The 22,214-nt window shown below is 45.2% G+C and overlaps 1 protein-coding gene across 1 annotated transcript in view; it reads right to left on the bottom strand.

Moving 5' to 3' along the window:
* The window catches only part of AR (androgen receptor), a 133,335-nt gene that overhangs the window by 71,581 nt on the left and 39,540 nt on the right, over positions 1–22,214 (bottom strand). Inside the window, exon 2 of the mRNA XM_026703098.2 lies at positions 11,101–11,252. Coding sequence (XP_026558883.1) covers positions 11,101–11,252 — 152 coding nt within the window. The remainder of the gene's footprint in view (positions 1–11,100; positions 11,253–22,214) is intronic.

Here is a 22,214-nt window from a genome sequence, read left to right as displayed (position 1 = left end):
AGGAGATGGAAACAGAGGCAAGGGATTCCTATTTTTTTAATAATACTTTTTATTAAAAGTTTAGATATGCAAAGACGAGTGAAATATAATTAAAGCGAAAGAAAGGAAGCTGCAGAAAGAAACAAAAATGTAAATTTCAGTCCCTACATGTATTCCCAAACAGCTGTGTACTTACTGAAGCGGCTGAAGAATTTTGGACAGCTCACCCAGCTATGCAAGGCTGAGCCGCCAGACGGGCAAGAGTGAGGTTAGCAGCTGTAGCTCCTCGAACCCATCTCTTTCCAAATTGCAACGCTACAGAGCAACTGCTCTGCACTGCTCAGAGAATCAGGACTTCTCCGTTGCGGTGACCCCTGCCCTGGCGCTCAGGATTTAGGCTCAGGTGTTTACAAAGGAGATCCTTGGGGGGGGGGGGATTTAATTTAGATCTAAACCTCTTTACATTCTCTAGCTATAAACTACTGATCAAATATTAAGTTCCTAAATGTTTCCAAGGCTCCCTGCATGGCTATATCATCTTCGAGGATAAATATTTACAGAATCAATATAGACAAGGAAGGAACACCCCAGTACCCTAAAAATAACTACACATCTAGGTGAATTCGAAATTATATAAAGGGCTACTATCCTTTATTGCTAAAAAAAGAAGAATTAGTAGAAAATAAGAATTCCTTCTTTCCATAAGGATTCAAGGAGAGATATTGGGATATTTGGCATTATTTGTACAGTACAGGCCAATAAGAATAGATTTCAAGATTCCACTCAAGTATGTGAACTAGCTGCTTCCTAGGGAGGCCTTAGCCAAGGCAAGAGTACCCATGCTCCTCTAATGCTTTGCAAATGCATTCATTTGTTACCTGGAAGATATTACTACTTCCTTTCAGAAATACGCTACCGGGTCAAAAACCCCGGTTTGCAAGGCTTCGGCAGCGGCAGGGATTCGCGATACTGCGCGATCCCTGCTGCGCTTGCTGTCAAGGTGCCCCCGATCCATTTGCATTTGGGGGATATAGCTCCCCCGTAGAGGCAGCTGAAGACAGGGGGGATCCGGATAGGGGTTTGGGGGTGTCGCAGACCCCCTCCCCAGCCGGCAAAACCCCCTTTTCCCAAGGCGGAGGAGCGGCGGTCAGTAATGGCCGCCACAAAGAAACCTGCAGCTGGACAAGATTGTGCAGGAGGAAGAAAGTCGGAAGAGTCGTGAAAGTGGTTTTTGACCGAGATAAAGTAAGAGAAAGTACCCTGGAATTTGAAAGTTGCCAAAGATAAATTGTTTCCAGAGAGAGTTACAAGCGGCGAATGGAATTCTAAAAGGGAAAGTTTTTTTTTCTTTCTTTTCACTCTCCTTCCTAACGTGACAGCGGATGGAACTATAAGAGAAATCGGAAAACCTGCATTGGAGGTAATTAAATGCTGAAGGGATAAGGATTTCTGAACATTTTAAAAAAACCTTTTTTGCTGTGAGTGGGAAGGGAGAGGAAAAAAAAATTGGAGCAGAATTTGAAAATAAGGAGAAGATTGCCTAGAATTTCAGAGTTATTAAACATTAATAAGACTTCTAAAAGATATATTTTAAATGGAACTTTGTGACTAAATACTAACCCCAGAAAGAGAAAGTGAAGAAGGAGAAAGTACTTAAAAGAAACAGCTTATTTGGATTGCTTGGTGATTTTGGAACTTCTGAGAACTATCTTTGATTAAAAGCACTTGGGTGGTTGTTTGGAAAAACTTTTTCTCTCTATAATGGCATCACTTGTGGATGGATTGAAACTTGAATACCAAAAATATAAAAAAGAACAAGAAGGGAAGGATTCTCTTGGCACTCTTTTTCAATTTTTAGAAATGGCGGTTTGTACTTATGAAAAGCTGACTGCGCAACAGTTTGACTGGGATAAAGAAGAAGCCATTTTTGATGAAAAAGTGACTTTAGTTGGGGAAGGAAAGGAGAAAGAGGAAAAGGAAAAGGGGACTTTAAGATCTGGAAAAACAACCAAAAAAGAGAAGAATAAGGTGAAAAGTGGATACTATGTTAGAAAACAACAGAAAGGAGGAAAGCAGAAGAACAAAAGGGAGGTGGAGAGACAAGGGGGTAAAGAGGGCAAGGAGAAGAATAAGCAAGGGAGAAAGGAAGGGATGAGAAGCCTCAATGGTGGGGAGCAAGATGCAAAGAAACAAAAGTCTTTTAGAGATAATGGGTAAACTTTATTGAAAAAGGGATTCTGGAAAGGTACATAAGATTGTATTTTTATGTTTGTACTTAGAAATAATCTTAGAAAATTGGAAACAATATGTAATTTAAAATGTGATAAATTATTTAGTGTAACTTAGTGAAATTTTTGTCAAGAAAAAGAAAGCAATGAAATAAATGGGAGAATTGGAGTAGGAGAAGGGGGAACATTTCAGTGAAACAATGATTTAAAATATGTGATGTGGGGGGGGGGGGAATAACTATGGAAAGCATAGTGTTCCCCTAAAGGCATGATATTTAATTGAAATTGGTAAAGTGTTTAAGATATAAAGGAATATTAATATTAATGATTAGATTGTGTTATCCCAGTGAAATTTTTCGTGAAGAAAAAGAAGGCAATGAACTAAATGAAAGTAGGAGAAGGGGGAACATTCTAATGAAACGATGATTTAAAATATGTGATGTGGGGGGGAAATAAGCAAGGAAAATAGGTGTTCCCATAAAAGTATGATATTTAACTGAAAAGTAATGTGTTAAGTGTTTAAGATATAAATGAATATTAATATTAACGAATAGATTTGTATTGGCATTGATAATATTGTATAATTTTAGAATGTACCAAACAGAAGCCCAATGTAAGCTATGTATTTTATATTAAGTATTATAAATGTAGGGAAAAGAGATAAAGGCGTCATACTCCAATTAGTGTACAGGAGAAGTCTTGTTTAAAGAAGAAAGATAAATGGATAGCTGGAAACAGAACAGACAAAGAATAATAAATATTATGATTTGAATTGAGATGAGATAAATAAAATAAAACTAAGAAAATTTAAAAGAGATGAGAAGCTATATAGAAAATTGAAAATGCTAATAAGATATGGAATGGTATACAAAATGAATATGAATTTGAATTTGTGTCTGTACAAAGAGTTGTAACCCAGGAATAAGCAACTTTCAGAAAAGATGTTTTTTATGTTTCTATGTTTTGTGTTTTTGTGTGTTTATGTTTGATTGAGTTAATAAAACCTTGGAGGAATGTTAGAAGAGGATAATTGAGAATAAAAGATAGAAGAGAATAAAACAAGTCAGAAGAAAAAATAAGTATAGTGAATAAAAACATATAAAATAGATAAATATAGAAAAGAAATACAATTGAATAAAAGTAAAGGGAGAAATAATGAGAAACTTGAAAGGATATGTATGTGTTTATAAGGAGATGTGTCAATGGTGTATAAAATGTTTTATTCGTTTTGCTGAAATTTACAATTAACTTTCAGAAAAGAGGTTTTATGTTCTTATGTTTTATGTTTTGTATGTCTTTAAAAATTAATAAAATTGGTTTAAAAAAAAAAGAAATACGCTACGGGTCTTGAGGTTGCAATTCTTTAATCCCTCTTGAAAAACCTGCTTTCAATTTGATCATACGGGAAACAAGCTATGCCCCCCCCCCTTTCACCCCTCTGGAGAAATGGACTGTTTGGTCAGAGTCTATGGAGAGACTCAGTCATGCTTTAACAGATTTAACAGATAATCAGAGTTGGAAGGGACCTTGTAGGTCATCTAGTCCAACCCCCCCGCCCAAGTGGGAGACTCTACACCAATTCTGACAGAGGGGAGTCCAATCTCTTCTTGAAAGTCTCAAGTGATGGCGCTCCCACAACTTCCGAGGGCAACTTCTGTTCCATTGGTTGATTGTTCTCACTGTCAGAAAATTTCTAGGTTGAATCTCTCGTTCAGTTTCCATCCATTATTCCTTGTCTGGCCTTTGGGTGCTTTGGAGAATAGCTTGACCTCTTCCTCCTCTCTGTGGCAACCCCTCAAATATTGGAAGACCGCTATCATGTCTCCCCTGGTCCTTCTCTTTACTAGACTAGCCAAGCCCAGTTCCTGCAACCGTTCGTTGTATGTTTTAGCCTCCAGTCCCCTAATCATCCTGATTGCTCTTCTCTGTACTTTTTCTAGAGTCTCAACATCTTTTTTATAATGTGGTGAACAAAACTGGATGCGGGACTCTAGGTGTGGCCTTACTAAGGCTTTATAGAGTAGTATTAGTACTTCCCTTGATCTTGATTGTATCCCTCTGTTAATACAATTTAGGATTGCATTAGCTTTTTTGGTTGCTGCTGCACACCGGTGGCTCATATTTAGCTGGTTGTCCACGAAGACTCCAAGATCCCCCTCCCAGTTTGGTTCTCACCTCTTTGGTTCTCCCAAAGGTGTCGCCCCCCGCCCCCTGAGGCAACTAGACTTCCTTGTTTTTCTTTAAAGACGTTTTGCTCGCTCAGAGCTGAAGAAGCTTCTTGGATGAGAAGCGAAATGTCTTCAGAGAAAAACAAGGAAGTCCAGTGTCCATTTGGAAAAATAAAAAGAGACACCTTTGGGATTTGGTTGGAGTATCACTTTCTCTCCGTGAAAGGTGTGTGGCTCCCAGTTGGAGACCAGGGTCACCCATCCCAACCGCTTTGTAAGGCAGAAGTGAGACAAGAAACACGGGCTTAGCGGTCAGTTCCTCCAGAGAAGATTCGATGGGCAGGTCCACAGTGTTGTCCCTGACAGCGGAAGGTGAGTGGCTGTGATGGTTTTATAGGGGAGGGTGATTAGGCAAGTCACGGCTGTTACCTGCGTACGTTGGGTGCTTCTACAACACCTTTACCCAGGTGCCCTCTGCTGATGTAGCACTCCTGGGCTCAACTTTAATCCGCCCTCATATTCTGTTCTCTAGGTAACTAACAGATTTGTGTATCATCGCAGCAGAGAAAACGCTCATTTTTGATCAACTGAGTGATCAAAACTGCAGGCTGCCCTAAGAACTTGGCATGCAGGTATCATGGATAAATCCTTCATATACTGCACTGTTACTATACTCAAGATAGCAATATATCCAAGATCCAGTACCAATTTCCCCTCCACAATTTACTCTGAGCCACAGTCACAGCAAGACAAAGTATCTGCAGCCAATGAAAACGTGGGGCCACTGCTCTAGTTAGTAGAACTGTGACTAGGTGAACATCTACCACAGGAACGGAATGAGGAAAGTCATGGTTTTAATTATTCCCTTTACCTTAGCAGCAGCAGCAGCAGTAGTAGTAGTAGTAATATTGGTAGTAATGTTGCACCTGATAATCTGGTAGCTATTCAGCCTGGCTGAACTGGTTTTTCGGCTTCCCTGGGTCAACCACCCTGTCAAATGGGAGCAGGAATCTGGGAAGAGGCCGAGGCTTTCTGAGGGACTTCCAGAAAATAAGTAGGGAGGGAGGGAGGGAGGAAAATAACCTCATTTGTGGGGGGGAGAGAATGTTCCATTAGGCCAGCGCCATGGCAGAGAAGGCGCGCCAAGAGAGCATTCCCTGAGAGGTGGGCCCCGCACTATATCTCTCTTGCACGATCTGATGGAATAAGCGGATGAAATCCAGGAGAGGCAGCCCCTCAAATAACCTGGTCCCCTCTCACGAAGAGCTTTCAAGGCGGCGTGCGCGATCACCAAACCGGTGGTCGTATCGGTGGAATCCCACTCCTGCATCAAAGACAGATTCCTTGTGGGTCCAATCACACTTGGCCAATAAGGAATTATATTCTGTTCTATTCCGTTCCGTTCTGTTCCGTTCCATTCCTATTCCTAATCCTATTCCTATTTCTATTCCATTCCATTCCATTCCATTCCATTCCATTCCATTCCATTCCATTTCTATTCTATTCTATTCTATTCTATTCTATTCTATTCTATTCTATTCTATTCCATTCCATTCCCAATCCCAATCCCAATCCCATTCCATTCCTATTCCACTCCATTCCTATTCCTATTCCTATTCCTATTCTATTCTATTCTATTCTATTCTATTCTATTCTATTCTATTCTATTCTATTCTATTCTATTCTATTCTATTCTATTCTATTCTATTCTATTCTATTCCATTCCATTCCATTCCATTCCCAATCCCAATCCCAATCCCAATTCCATTCCATTCCTAGTCCAACTGGGCCCAGAGGCAGACTGCCAAATGACGCAGCTTGTGGAGCAGAGACGTAACACCTACTGTAGCTGCCCACATGCTGCACCAGCTTCTGGGTGCTCTTCAAGGGCACCCCCACGTAGAGCATACCAGTGTACCTCCCGGTATGAAAAAAGCCTTCCACCCTACAAACTGTAGGCACTCACCACCTGCACTTATTGGCAAAATCTGTTTGCTGACTTTGACAACTTGGCATGATCCATCAGAAAAAGCTTCCCAGAACAGGTTTATAGGAAACACCTTCCTACCAACTCAGACTTTGGTCCGTTCAAATCCAGTTGTCTCTATCGGCTGGCAGGAGGTGGGTCTCCCTGGAGACGGCCAAGGCCCCACTTGGGGAGGGTTTGTACACAAAGCAGATCCTAAGCCCTGCCTCTTCCTTGGCTACGTGGGGTGTTGGGGCGTTCCTCCTCCCAAGACCCTTATGGACACAGGTGGGCCTGCCACGGATTCTGCAGGGAGGCACCAGGTTTCTTTCTCATTCTCTTTTAAGACACCTGTTTTTTTTCTTTCTTGCACTATTTCAGGGATCCTTTCGCTGGCACACACGGGGGAGGGGTCCACTCCATGGCTGCATCAGGCACACCAGAAGCGTGGGAAGAAGATTTACAATGCAAAGCTCTTATGAGTCCCAAGATAAGCTGAACCTCCACAGCCAGTTATTTTATGTTCTCTTTTGTCCAGTACAATCACTTTTGACTACTTTGCTTCTCAATGAAAATCCACACAGCTTTTCCCGCCAAGACGGGGAAGAATTTTCCTCGTGACTAAAGAATTACTCCTGAAGTCTTAGAAAACAGAATGGACAACAAGCCAAAGAGACATTCAGAAAGATTATAAAGTTATTTCTCCAGCAACTAAATATAGACAGGTCTGTATTGAGTTGCGCGCTGAAAATAGCAGGCCGAAAAGGTTTTCCAACTTCCCGTCCTTATCCCTCTAGCCGGTGATTCCTGGCTGGGGGTGACAATTCTTCCAAAGGAAGGAGGGAGAGGAACTGCAAGCATGCCGCCCCTCCCTCCCTAGTGACCAGGGCAACGCAGAACTTACAAACCCAAGAAGAAAGGTGGCCTTGGACTCCTGCCTCCTGAAAGGCCCAGGCGTCCCTAACTCACTGCCCAGGGCAAGAGCCGTGTGTGTGTGTGTGTGTCAGTCTAAAGGAGGACAATATTGAGGCCACTCAAACCTCTGGAAGGTACGATTCTGGTCGGCATGGAGAAGGCCTGCTGCCTCTCACCCAGTGAGGGTCAGGCAGGGGGCAGACTGAGGCTTGCCTATAAATGCCAGGTGGTCTTGACCCCGTAGCATGATAAGGGTGCCTTGATAGGCTCCCTTATGTGGGCGACTGCTAGTATTCCATCAGGGTCTCTCGTCCTCTCTCTCCACCAGCACCTGTGGTGGCCTTTTCTTGGGTCCCTGTCCTGGGCCTCTTCACTCAACCAGAGAGCCCCAAGGACTGGAAAGCAGGGAGACACCAACCCAAGGGTCTTGGGACCCACCTATTCCAGGGGGAGCTAAGGCCTCAGCCCAACTACCCACCAGACCCCCAGGACAACTGCCAAGTTTCCCCTTGCATCTTTAAAGGCCCAAATCAGGCCTACCAAATGCTTTGACAACCACCATGTGGTTTCTTGCCTTTGAGGCAAGGAGGGGTGGAAGCGGTGGCAGCACAAACAGAAGCTTGGAGAGCCACCGTTCAGTCCAGGCACACGTCTTTCCTGACAAACATCGGTTTGAAAAATGGGAGGCAGCTGGCTGTCCCACTGCCCTGAAAGTGCTGTCCGCGGCCACCCAAAGTTGACTTCCGTAAGGCCAACAGCTGGAGAGAAAGTATTTTGTAGTTTCTGTGCCCATTCTCCCCTGATCAATAAGTGACAGACTTGTGTTAAGTTCTGGGCAGGCACGTGAAGGAATCTATGTCTGGACCCGTGCAAAGCATGAAAATGATCTGGAAGAGGCACTTCAGGTCTCATAGGAGAACAGCCCAGATAAGCAGCCCATTGCTTTCCAGGGTCTTTCAGGACGCTGGTGCTGGGGCCATTTGAGGACGAAGCCCCCCTGTCAAGTCCTCTTCAGTGCCTGTCGTCCTGATACATACGCGCATAGGAAGCAGTGGGGGATCCCAAGCTTCCGTTTTAGGCCCAGAACTTTTCAATATCTTCATGTACGATTTAGATGAAGGGACAGGAGGGGAATTCATCCAATGTGCAGATGGCACCAAACTGGCAGGAACACCCCAGAAGACAGGCTCAAGAGCCAGATGAATCTTGACAGACTTGGACATTGGGCCCTATCTAACAAAACAAAGTTCAGTGTAGAGAAAAATAAGGAACCAAATGTACAGGTACAGATTAGGTGATACCTGGCTCAGTAGCAGTAACTGTGAGAGGAATCTTAAGAGTCCTGGTGGGCAGTCACTTAAATCGGTGCGACAGCAACCCAAAAAGCCAATGCAATCATAGGCGGCATTATCAGAGGGATAGAATCAAGATCACCTGAAGTATTAGTACCACTTGACGATGTCTTGCTAAGACCACACTTGGAATACCGCATCCAGTTTGGGTCATCACAATATGAAAAAGAGGTTGGAACTCTGCAAAGAGTGCAGAGAGAGCAACAAAGATGATTAGGGGGGACGGCTAAAACATGAAGAATGGCTGCAGGAATTGCTCACGTCTAATCTAGTGGGAAGAGCTGACTTGGTAATAGTGCTCCAATATTTGAGGGGCTGCCACAAAGAAGAGGGAGGTCCTTATTTTCCAAAGCACCAGAAGGCAAGAGAAGAAACAATGGTTGGAAACTAACCAAGCAAAGAAGCAACCCAGAACTACGGAGAAATTTTCTGACCCTGAGAGCAATCAACCAGTGGTACGACTGGACCTTCAGAGGTTGTGGGTGTCCCTTCCCTGGAGGCTTTCAAGAAGAGACTGGACGGCCCTTTGTCTGAAATGGTATGCAGTCTCCTGCTTGAGCACGGGGGCTCAATTAGAAGACCTCCATGGTCCCTTCCAACACTGATGATGTTCTAAGCCCTTCCTTCTACCTGCCACTCAAACCAGAGGGTCTTCCCTCACGCCTCACTCTTAATCCTCTTCTGAAATCCGTGTGATATTTCCAAACCAATTGTGAATAGCTGCTCTGGTGCCTCTTTTGGCAGAGGGGGAGACTGAGACCCAAAGGGCTGAAAGAACGAAGCAACTGTTTTACACAGCAAAGGCACGATAGATTTAACAGTGCAAGTATTTGTTAATTACATAGGAGACGAAGAGAATGGCGTTTGGAAATCCAGTTTGGTTTCCCTTTCACAGACAGCATAAGAAGAAAGCTTTTTCAAAATCAAATAATCTGTTCCCCCACTCCCCCTAGTTCCAAAATATGGAAGATGTTTCTCCTGTTTTATGCTAATATGGAATAAAAAGGCGTTTAGGAGAACTGATAAAAGGCAAGATCCTAGCCGAGAGATCTCTGGCTAAACAAAAGGAGGTTGAGGAGCAAAAAAGACCCACCGGAAGCGGCAAACGGGTGAGACTGAAGAGGTTTTGTTTGCAGCAGGTGATAGAGAGAAGAAGTGACTCTCCTGTTCCGTTCAGGGCCGGACCTGGATCATGTTTGGGGTTGGGACAATTGTGTCGTTACTTTTAATCTCCCAGCTGGAGGAACAAAAAAGCACTGCCGGCCAGAGTCTCCTCTCTCTTTAGCCACTTGCAATGGGGCACGTTTTCCTCTGGGACCCTGCTACTCTCTGCAAAGGCCATTCCCCCAGTGGGTCCTTCTCTGGCCCCTGCCCCCCCCCACTTCAGTGGGGAGAAGCAGGCTAAGTAAATAGCTGATTAAACTTCCCTGATGGAGCCAAGGGGCAAGTCTGGCATAGTCCTCACAGAGGTTCAATCTGAGAGGCCATGGACCTGTTACGCTCACCATCTGTCAGGTGTCCAGAAATACAGCAACTCAAAGAACTTTTAGCAAATCCATCCAAATGGTTCCAGCAGTTTTCCGGCAAATACCTGAGGCACAATTACAAATGTTGTGCCAGAATTGGAGCACAGAAACCTCCTCAATGACTGAAAGGAAAATATATGAGACACAGCTGACTTCCAATCACAAGTGCACTGGCTGGTTGGCTAAGAAGTGCTTCTTTGCTAAATGATATCGTAAAAAACCAGTAGATGACTGATTATGGCCAGAAGCCGGAGCTTTAGTGGAGAAAAAATATGACTGGTGCCGGTTAGATGCCCTCTGAAAACTACAGCTGTGTTGCTTTGATTTACAGCCGTACTTATATTACCAAAGATATTGGCACAGAACTGCTGGGCCTTTTCTCTTCCTTGGACCTTTAAAGCTCACGATGCTTTCTTTCCATTCAGCCTACTGAGGAATAAAAACTGCACCAATCACAGGACTAAGAAGAGCTTCCAACGGAGTAAAATCACCTTTGGGGGCTAGTACAGTGAATTCATGATTTACTAGCTAAACTACCCTCCTGTTTTCATGAGGGGGTGGGGGAGAATAGAATGAAAGCACAGTGCCAGTCCTCTCCCCAACCCAACCCATCTAATCCCCCTCTTTGCTCCTGGGGAAGGCAAGGGGGAGGCGGACATCTGACTGAGGAAAGGCTGCTGCTCCCTTCGACCTTCCGCCTCAGGAGAGAAGAAACTAGAGAGCGCTCTGTGAGGGCCCACTGTGACCCAAAGGCCCCCCTGGTCTCCATGAGGCAGGGGACTGTTCACCCTGGAGGCCTATCTCCGATGGGGGGGCCCTTCACGCAAGCCAGCCCTATTCTGCAATACTGTAGTAAACAACGGTGTCTGGAGAGATCTTTACAGCAATACAGACATCACCCTACCCCCCACCCCCACCCCAGCGGTCTCATTCTCCAGAGGACAAATAAATCAAGAATTAATTTACCTTCAGCTGCCCTTTTGAAAAAGACTTTGCAGCTTCCGCAGGTCAGGGCTCCATAGTGGCATCCCGAAGCTTCGTCCCCACATATCAGGCACGTCTTCTGCGGTGGGAAATAATAGTCAATGGGCAGAACGTGGTCCCTCCCGGGTTCCAGCCTTTGGAGGCAAAAGAGAAAAGGGGGGGGAAAGAAGCGTTAGCAGGTGGTTCAGGAGGAGCCAGACTTCACCAGGAGTCCCTAAGCTTGAAACCCCAACAAGGAATCCCGGCTGCCTGTCAACCTTCTCTACGGGCCTCCCAAGAGACGGAATCTGCGCAGGTCCTCGGTGATTTCGGGGGTCTCGTACTGGCCCAGGGCTTCTTGGAAGTCCTGCCCATTTTCTAAATGTGATCATTTAGGAAAAGGCTTTAGAGAATCTCTCCCTTCTCCTGCAAACACCTTTTGAGTGGCGGCTCACCCTAGGACAGAAGAGTAAAACTTGTTCCTTCTCCTGCCTCCCTCAAGGTTCCCTTCCTCTCCAGATGTGCAGCCTCGGCCTCTGGGGAGAAGCGTCAGGATTGCCACAATTCTATTTTACCTTTTTGTTTTAGTACAGCCAAACATTAGTTCTTTCACGTTAGAAATAAATAGAGGTTTCCAACAGAATAGCGGCTATCAAGAAAGAAGAGCGTCCACCTTTCTGTTCTTTTTTCCTTTTAAAATTGTTCACGGTTCTTCCTTATTTTCTTTCCTAATAATCCATATAGATTTTAATCGTGTTAAAATGTCTCCTTGTGATCATTTAGGAAAAGGGTTAAGACAATCTCTCCCATTTCCTGCAAATACCTTTTGACATTTCAATTTTTATTGAGATGTCTTCAACAAAAATTATATTAAAGGAATGATAACCCAGGACAGAGGGTAAAATACAAATGCATTTGTAACCCTTGGCAAAAAGATCTTCAGTTCTGTCCCTTGCAGATGTAGATTCAATGGGCAGAAGATTGGATCCTTTCCCTTTTTTGGGGCACCTTCCTTGTTCATGTGAGGAAGGTAGGAGGGAGGTTAGCTTGGAGGTTGCTGAGTGCTGCAATCACAGGCAGGCCCAACCTCTGTGGTTTGCTCTGCATGGGGCTGCACTTGAGCAGCACTCAGCAACCTCGGTTGGTGCAGAACCAGCTGCCTATTCAATGGTAGGCAGACCCCTAATTGTCCCCTTATGTTGTTCTTGTAGGAGGGGCAATGCTGATTGCCAGCTTGTTTCCAAGTGGCATTTGAGGCACCGATTATCCCCCAGAAGGGCTCAGGACAGGGATCGTTCCAGAGAGAATCGTTCCTTCTGCCATCCAATCAAAAAGGGCCCTCTGTCAGTATCATAGCTGACTGGGGAAGCGAACCTTAGATCAATACGGCGATTGTTTCACAATGTCCAAATTTATAAACATATGAACACACCAGCCTGGTTAAAAAAAAAAGTGTCACCAAGATTCCAAAGATTTTTCTTCGCCTTTAAAGTGCCATTTACTCAAAGAAAAACTTAAGTGCAAGCAGAGAGCAACATTAACGATCACGTACACAATACTTACATGTGCACATATTCCTACAATATTACCTGAAAAGGATAACTCTTTAAGGATAACTTTGACATTCATATAGTATCTGTTCTTGTGCGGGAAATCGAAGCACTTCCATGGCCACTTAGTTCTTAGGTGCCCTGGTAAATAATTCCTACGCATCTTCTTGAAGCGTAATGGAGAGAGAAGGCAGCCGTAGGCACCCCCCAGGCCAGACAGCGGGGAGAGAGGCAAGGTACCACCAGAGGAACCGGGCACACAAACTAGGATGGACTTCTAAACCTAGGTGCGTCCCTGGGAGCTGCTTCTGGTCCTCCCTGGGGCTGGCAGGCCAGAACTGACAAGGACACCAAAGCAATGAGTTCCAATCACACGGTCCAAACCGGGAAGGCCAGCACTCCAACTCTTGTTCTTCCCAAAGGCTCCTTGTATGTCTCATCACACTTGGCCAAATAAAATATTCAATTCAATGTTTTGAGAGTTGTTGGGTTTTTTTTTTTTATTTAAGTCACCCGATGCGAAAGCTGGGCTGGCCCATCAGCAGCACCCGGCAACTGCTTCGGACTCCTTGTCCCGCTTTACGTTCTGGGGCAAGCCCAACCCCTTCCTCCCGAGGGGCTTCTCGGCCACCCAGCCAGCTCTTCACGTCTACCTTCTGCGGACCTGCTTCCCTCTGGCATTCCTGAAGCCTCCTGCCTCCCCGCAGGAAGGCTCACTCGGCAGAGAACTGGCTCCTGCCTGGCCTCCCCTCTGCCCCCATTAGTCTGCCCCAGAGGTGGCGAATTCAGCAGGTTCTGACCCGTTCTGGAGAATCAGTAGCGGAAATCTTGAGTAGTTGGGAGAACTGGCAAATACCGCCTCTGACGGGAGGGAGGGGATTTTACAGTCTCCTTCCCCTGCCACGCCCACCAACCCACGTCCACAGAACCGGTAGTAAAAAAAATTTGAATCCCACCACTGGTCTGCACTGACTTCTTCTCTGCCTTAAAACTCACACAGGGTGGAATTCTGCAAGTCTTTAAGGCGGGGATCCCCAAACTTGGCAACTTTAAGGTTTGTGGACTTCAGCTTTGCTGGCTGGAGCATTCTGGGAGTTGAAGTCCACAAGTCTTAAAAGTCGCCAAGTTTGGAGACCTCTGCTTTGAGGTCTCCATCCGATGCTATCACCACGCAGGGGGCCTCTGGCAGAGAAGAGACTTGAACCCAGGTCATCCAGCCCTAAGGAAGCCTTCAGGATCTCTAAAAGCAACCTCAGTTTCCTTCTAGTTTAACTTCGGACAGAAAACGCGACTAAGCTAAGAAGCCCATGAAGTCGCAGAATTCCTTCCTCGGGCACATCTCCAAGCCAAAGCAGAGAGAGAGAGAGAGGCCTGCAAAATTGGGGGTCGAGTGAGGAAAAAGAGGTTCCCATCTGCGGCAGGAAAACAGGCCTGGCCTCTTTGCAGCACATTTCTACAGTGCAAGACCACAAAAATACCCTTTTAAAACGCAAGCCAAGTGTCCGAGCAAAGATTGGCAACCTAGAAAACCCAGATAAGGCAGAGGGAAGCAGACACAACTTGTGCAGGAATGACGTGAGCCAGAGATTCCACAGAGTTCACAACTAGAAGGTTAAGGCCAAAAATGTTCACATGGTTTGGGACAAAGAGAAAGAAACAAACTTTCACCCTCTTCTTTCTCCTTGGTTTGGGATGGGGGAGAATGATTGCAGGGCTCTTGGGAGCTCTTTCTGAGCCGCAAAATACTGGCATTTTCTTACAACAAAGGACTGCTCTGCTAGCTAGGGGATCACAGGAGCGCTCTCTCTCTCTCTCTCTCTCTCTCTCTCTCTCTCTCTCTCTCGTGGGGAGAATGAGAGAATAGGTCACCCCAGCAATCACCCTTGGCTACCTGGATCCTTGAAGGAAGACACTTCAACTTGTCCCGCCTTTTTTCTGGACCTCTCTGTTGTCTAGCACCCATTTAGTGCTGCTAGTTGAGTAGATTCTTGAATAAGAGCAAGAAATCTGTAATGTAACGTATCCTGATTCTTTGTGCATGTCACATATGAATTTAATGGATTTTATGGGTCACGACCAGACAGGTGAGCTGCTGCAGTGGATCTGACGAATCTCACGCCCCCTTTCATTCCAGTGCAATCCCCAAGAGTCCATGATGTAGAGTTGAATATTCTGTGTGGCCATTGGCCCGTCAATCGTATCAAACACTTTCCCACAAACTGTAGCAGCCTCGTTGCAGTAGCAATTATAGCAGGAAAGCATCAAGGGAAGGCAGCATTTAGGCTTATGTGCCACCCCACAGTGCTTTACAGCCCTCTCTGGACAGTTTATAATGTAAAAATTATTGGCATGTTGCCCTCAAAACTATCCGGGTCCCCATTTTACGAACCTCGGAAGGATGAAAGGCTGAGTCTACTTTGAGCCAGTCGGGATCAAACCGCTGGCAGCCAGCAGGATTGGCCTGCAATCCTGCACCACCAGGGCTTCTACAAGAGGTTTGGATTCTGATGACTACATGGGACTATGAATTCATGCCGGTGAAGAATTTATTACACACATTACTGCACATTTCACCAAGCATCTGCCCCTGACGTGGGAAAAATATTCTGCAATGACTGGATGGATATTCAAGCTACCCAGAAGAATTTACTCAAGGCAAATCATTTATTTTGAAAAGTTCAGTGACGGGCCTCATTTCTAATGCACACATATTTTTTCACTACTCCCTAAAACAGACTGAAAAACTACTTATTTTTTTTGAGTTCCTGGCTCACCAGAATGGAAACAAGGCCAGCCCAGAACACTCATCTTTAATCCTTCATACGGCACGTCTGCAGCGACTGCAGGTCAGAGAGGTTGGGGAATACCTGGCAGTTCCGGTCAAGTATACTTGTTTTAGAAAGACTTTTATCTAGCGCAGGGGTGTCAAACTCAAGGCCCGGGGGCTGGATCCAGCCTGCAGGGTACTTGGATGTGGCCCGCAGGGACACCCTGGAAACAGGGAAGGACTGTCCCACGGTGCCTCTGCCAGCGAAAACAGAGCTCAGGAGGGCTGCTTTCTCTGAATCTTTGTGGTCGGTGTAAAGTTTTGGGAAAGATTTGGTGCTCTGGCCCCAACACTTGCCTGTTAAACTGAGAGAAATTAGCCTGAGAGTTGAGCAGTTTCCAGGATTTTTAAGGGATGTTTCCAGTTTCTGCAAGGATTTGTTTGTTTGTTCGGGTTAGGGTGAGCCCTGGTCTGGATGAGTCCCTGCCACTCCTGCCAGTGGCTTGCCATTCCCTGGGGCTGAGAAGGGCTGAGTGGCCCAAGGCCGCCTAGATCAGCTAAAGCGCCTGGCGTCCGGGGTTCTAGCCTGATGCCTTAACCACTGCACCAAACCAGCCCTGTCGTCCCTGATGACTAAACCCTCATTTTGGCTTTTAAAATGTTTCCGTTTTGCGTAGGTTCTGAGGCTGCCCTCAGAGTTCTGCAGAGTTCTGTTTCCACTGCTAATTTACACCATCAAGAGGACGTCAGTAAAGGAAAAGAAACACTCATGGATTTATGGATAGAGCAATAGTACAGGACTGGACAAAAATGATACTCCATAGTAACATAAAAGAGTTTCCCGAGAATGACCCCAAATGGCACTCTCTAAAACGGCACCACAGTCCTGATCTGAATAAAGAGGCGCATGGAAACATTCAAGGGTGATCCAAGAGTAATCTTCTGCTGTTCCATATGGCGCCCGTTTAGAAACATTACATGGTTCCTTGCATAAACCAGCAACCTGAATTTTCTTATAAAACATTCAGCTTTCTGGATGGAAAGCTGAAAAACAGAAGTCCTCATTTCTTGAAAATGTTAAGCACTACTTATTTTAAAATAATCAAAGCATATTTAATGCATAACGTCTGAAGAAGCTTTGTGGGTAGTTTTCAGTCCCACCGAGTCTGAATAAATAAAAGATATTGTTTCATCAATTTCAGATTAGAGCTTGATAGAGCTTTTTAAAAAACATTGCAATTCTAGGCAGCTCAACTTGGCAATAAATCTCACTGAACTCAATGGACTTTTCTGGTGGGTATTTAGGGTTACTCTAGAAATGCTTCTCTTTGTGTACAATACACCCAGGACATTTCTAGCACATCCCAAAGCACAGGGCTTCCCAAACCTTTTAATAGCATAAAAGAGGCTGAATAATCTGCACAAATCAAAGTTTAAAAACTACAATTCAATATTTCACTTATAAAATTGTTCATAAGACTCTCCCTCTGTCTCTCTCTTCAATATATGCATATTAATTATATTTAACTCCGTTTGTAGTCCTCTCTGCTGGCAGTCAAAAGGATGTGTGGCTGGATGTGAGCTGCGTCAAAGAAGCCTATGCCCTGCGGGGGTGCGTTGCAAGAGATCAAACAAAACCATTGAGATCTTTTACCATATTCTGCAAAAAAAAAAGGGCTACAGCATTATTGGTCGATAGCCAGATACTCTTACCGGAGGGAACAGAATTGCTCTATTAAAATCACGCCTGCCAATATTTCGTAAATGATCTTGGATGAGGACAAGAAGCAGCCCAAGAGTAGCAACACAAAGAGATTTGCTCTGTGTCGTGGCGTAGGGTCTGCTTGGGTGGGGAGTTGGACTAGATGACCCACAAGGTCCCTTCCAACTCTGTTAATCGGTATCTGTGGGAATCACACGAGGAGCAAATCAGCGGGTGTGGCCAAACCCCCAAAGAATCTTGTTAGCACAGGAGGTAGCTGTGGTCCTAGAGATTTGGAACATTTCATTCCTGATGCAGACTCTTTGTGGAGAAGCTGCTCCAGGAAGACGCATAGAATAATAGGATTGGAAGGGACCTTGGAGGTCTTCTAGTCCAGCTCCCTGCCCAAGCAGGAAGGCTTTCACTGTTTTGGACAAACGGCTGTCTAATCTTTTTGGAAAACCTCCAGTGATGGAGCAGTCCAAAACTCCAGGAGGCAGGCGGACCTATTGAGGAGTCATTCTCACCGCCAGGAAATTCCTCCTGAGTCCCAGCTTGGATTCCCCTCTGAGAAGCTTCCACTCAGGTGGAATCCGGTCCACAGGACTTCATGGGCAGGTTCATTGCGCTGCCCAAATTGCCTTCTTTTATTGCTTTTTTTAAAAAACAACAACACCCACCCACGCACACCCCACTTCCCACTCCAGGCCTGACATTTCCTCTCTCAGTCGTGCTCTAAGCAGGTGTGCACTGAGGTCAGCTGAGCATTGCCACCGGCTGTGGGCACGGTTCACTTGGCCACCACAACACCCTGGCAGAGGCTTCCCCCAACTACGAGCAGAAGCCCCCGAGACTCTATTCGCCAGTGCCAGCCTCTCAGCCGGGGAGGCCACTGGTGGGTCTCGTGCAACTGAGTGTGGCCACTTGGCTTCTGGGGAGGGTGGAAATAGAGGGTTCCCATGGGGTGGAGCCCAGCACCCTTCCTTTGGGGGAGGACGACAGGGTACTGCAGTCCCCCCAGGAAGATGTGCTTGGTGGGAGGGGTGACCCGGTGCCACCACATCCAATGGGAAGGCAGAGGCCCCCTTCTGTACGTGGATTGGCCAGCGGGACACCTGGCTAATGGTCCCACAGGGGGAATTGCCCATGGCCAATGGCCTGGGGCCAGATGGCAGTGGAGGGAGGGTGGGAGGGAGGGAGGGAGAGGGGCACCAGGCAGGAATAACTGCAGTGGGTCAGCTGGGACTGGAGGGGGCGCTGGGGTGAAGCAGGTAGGGCCAGGCAGCTATGCTCAATTGCCCCCTTCTGGCTATAGGTGTGGCCACAAAGTAATGGAGACAAGCTGTGGAGCCACGTTTCCCCAGACGGAGGAAGCCTCCAGGGGTTTTGCTTAAGGGGACAACCGTGCTACAAAATGAAAAAAATTAAGATCTCGCATTCACCCGATGTACAGAATTTGTAACTCCAAAGGGATAATTATAGGGTCGGCTAGCCTACTGCATGAAGCCGTTTTCCAGTTGGATTGCATCTTGGAAGAGTGCAGGGTTTCAGCATTAGGCTAACCAACTGAGCTATCAGTGGCCACCACTTGCCCTTAAAGCCGCAATAGGATTTATCTGGTTATAGCTGAATACAATGTGTGATAATTTAGCCACAGGATTTCTATGAACCTGCCACGCCAAGTTTTGATCAACACACCGAGGCTTGTTCAATGCAGGGAAAGTCGTGGATTGTAAAGGACACAGCTGAGAAATAAAGGTATAAATATATATATTGATGGATTTTTATTACTATTATTAGAGAACATCTGCCCAGGTGTCTGCAGCCTGTTTACCAGATGTGAAATATCTTAATTCCCACCATGCCTACTCAGAAGGGCCCCAACATAATTTGGGGCCCACAGGCTGGGGAAGAGTCGGAAGAGGGTTTGTCACGGTTCAAACCAAGTGCGACTTTGACCACGCCAGAATTTCAAAGGGCCGACGCACTCAGGTTACAACCCACTATGGAGAGCTTTGAATTTTAATGGCAGGATGTGCAAGTCAACCCTCCATCACTGATGCTGCCCACCTCACTTTTCCTATGTATACAACATCCTTTTTAACATTGGCAGCCAGGAGGGTCCCTTGCATTTCTGCTTACTTGGATTCACAGGCAACACGAACATAATCAGTGCATTTGCGTTCCTTCTGCCTCCTGGATCTCTTTCCCTCTGACGATAAGATCCTGGATGAGGTGAGAAGTGGGAGCTCCTAGTCTTAAGGCAGCCAAAGAGGCAGCGTGCGAGGGCTGAAAATATGGTCACGAGGGCTTTTTTCCTAGCCAGTTTTATATGTATTCTATCAAACCTTCATCAACAGAAAAACATGCCTGAATAATTTGGATTACTCTGTAAGTAACCTGGTCCTAAGCCACCTATAACCCTGCTGGTGCAGTCAATTGGTGGGTGAAATCAACGGGAAGCTCATAGATCTGTTGCAGAGACTTGATTGTGGATTCATCTTTATTTTGTCTCAAACTGCAGCATGAAGGTGCCCGAGAACCATTTGTAGAGGAATGTGTCCCCACTGCACGTGCTCGGTCTCACTGCCTAAATTTGCACTTAGTTTTAAACAAGCAGTGAGTCCAAGTGTGTGCAATGGGGGCCATTCCTTTAAATGGTTCTTGGGCACCTTCTTGCTACAGTTTGAGGAAAAGAAAGTAAATTCCACAACTGAAAGGTGGCCTCAAAAAATGACTTTTCTCATATGTCAATCAACTGAATTTTTTAAGCTTTGCTTTTTCCAATAAGGCAAGAGAGGTAGTGAGGATATGACAAAAACGCACACTACAGGATTGCACAATCCCTTGCCTCTGAAGAACATTCTTGGCACCTTCGCTGGCTTTCCATAAAAATATTTTTTTCTTACTCTCCGTAGCCTTCTGGGATGTCCTGAGAGTAAACCTGGGTGAAGTTTACCTGTAGTGTTTGCCCCAGTCCAAACTTCTCGAGCCTGGATGTCCTCCAGTTGGCTGAAAATGATGGGAGCTTGGAATGGCCTCTTCATTCATTTTAATATGGGTTTGTCAATAATTCCTAGCCCTCAGTAAAACTGCCTAAAACGTCAGATTGCCGGATTGTCTGAGATTTCACAGAGCTTGGCTACTGACTTTGACAAGATCCAACCTGCATAACGCAACGTCAATCAGGCAACTCCGAAATTTGTTCAAAGGCTCCTCTGCTGTGGCTCAGGTGTTCCTGTCTCTCTTCTTTCTCAGGTGCTTGAAAATCCCCATGAACACATCAGAATAACCTACGTCTCGTTTTATGTTGATGTTTTATGTTTGTGTTTGTCTTTAAAAAAACAAAAAAACTTTATTTAAAAAAAGAATAACCCACATCTCCTTGAATCTATGATTCCCAAGGCGCTGATGCCTGGATGCTTCTGGGAATGTTTAGAGGGAAGAGGAAACTGAACAGGAGAGCAGAAGGGTTAACCAGTTTCTGGAAATGGAATGGGGAGGGGGGAAAAGCCATCCTCTAATCCCCCCCACCCACCCAATAGAACAGCAGACATCTGCCTGATTTAAAAGTTTCCTATCAATGGAAAGTCTAAAATATCTGCGGTTTATACTTTTGGATCTTTCTCTCCAAAAGAACCTTCTCCATTTCGTGCCCACAGACTGTTTCTGTTCTCCCCAATTCTGTTACAAATCCTAGGTGTTGCTTTGTTAAAGAAAGTAGTGTTCAATCTAGCTCTCAAATAGGGAAATGGCAAAGAAAATATAAATTGGCTGCAGATATGAAAAGAGTTTGCATTTTTAAAACTAGAAAATGTAAACAACGCACGTAAATAGGGAAAAAAAAAATCCCTGCTAGACATTCACAATATTTGTAGCTTACCCTGAATAAGTAAAGCTTAATTAAGTGCACCATTATTAACTTGTTGCCGTTTAACTTTCTCAATTGGGTATATCCCTGCATAACATTCAGGTATTGTGTGTTCAAAAAAGTCATTTTTCAACTGCATTTATATCAGCCAACTCTGCCCCATTTTGTATCCTGAGGAGTGTCTCAGCTCAGTCAGGCTAACTTGGTCCAGACCAAGGCAAGGGCAAAACCGACAAATGACCGCTTTGGTGGCTAGCATGCCCTAGAAAACCTCTCATCTTATTGGCTGCCCTTTTTGGCAGCAATTTCCATCACCACCTGGGGTGGCGGTCTATCATTTTTAGGACTGGCTACTAACTCTTACCAATTTCTGTTTACACTGCATATTTATTAAAAATCAAATACTCTGTACTATCTGGAAAAGCAAAAGGCCTTCTTTATCTATATTTATGCTCTGTTACAAGCATTGTTGAAGAATTTCAAGTGTTTAGCAGAAAATCTGCAAATTGGGAGGATTACGTTTGGCTTACAAGAAAGGAGGGAGTGATCTCCGACAATCTTTCAACCCTGCAAATTCCTGAAGCTCCTTTCCCACAAAAGTACAACTTCCCTTGCCATTCCCAAGGAGAACCCAGACCTTTGGAAATAAAGGAACACAGTCAAAGTATCCGTTGGATTCCCCGAAGCAAAAGAAAAGTTTCAGTTTAATCTAGAGATGCGTTGATTTGGACTTTTGCCTGGGCAGCCCGTCTAACTCTAATGCTCCACAGCTTCAAACTTGATTAAAAAAACATTTTACTCTCCAGAATTCCAGTTCTGTGAACATTTGTCACATTCTAAAAAAAAAAAAAAGCACAGAATGCAAGGAGCCATTGGAAGAAAGAGATGCAAAACAGCCTACTTCTACCATTTAATTCCTACTTCATGGTCAGCCAAAAGCCAGGAATCAGGTAGTCCCTTCTGCAACTAATTAACTTTGCTAAAAAGCATGCAATAAGCTGCAGTTCATAAACGCTGATGCTTTTTAGTAAGGTGCTACCAGGCCCCTTCCACACAATGTCTCTTCTACAATACCGTCATAGTGTTAATTTACGCTGCTTTGATTCCCCTGTTTAGGGATTTGTGTGTGTGTGTGGGGGGGGGGGTTGCCTCACTTCCCATGTGACTTTGTGATGCAGAGCTACATATCCAAAGGTCCTTTCACTCCTGGTACAGGCACTATTGTAA

The sequence above is a fragment of the Pseudonaja textilis genome, chromosome 12 (assembly GCF_049901715.1).
Source record: "Pseudonaja textilis isolate UNSWEBS1 chromosome 12, rPseTex1.2, whole genome shotgun sequence".
In the NCBI taxonomy this organism is placed as follows: Eukaryota; Metazoa; Chordata; class Lepidosauria; order Squamata; family Elapidae; genus Pseudonaja; species Pseudonaja textilis.
The sequence above is the reverse complement of the archived record's forward strand: the minus strand, read 5'-3'. Positions and strand labels throughout refer to the sequence as shown.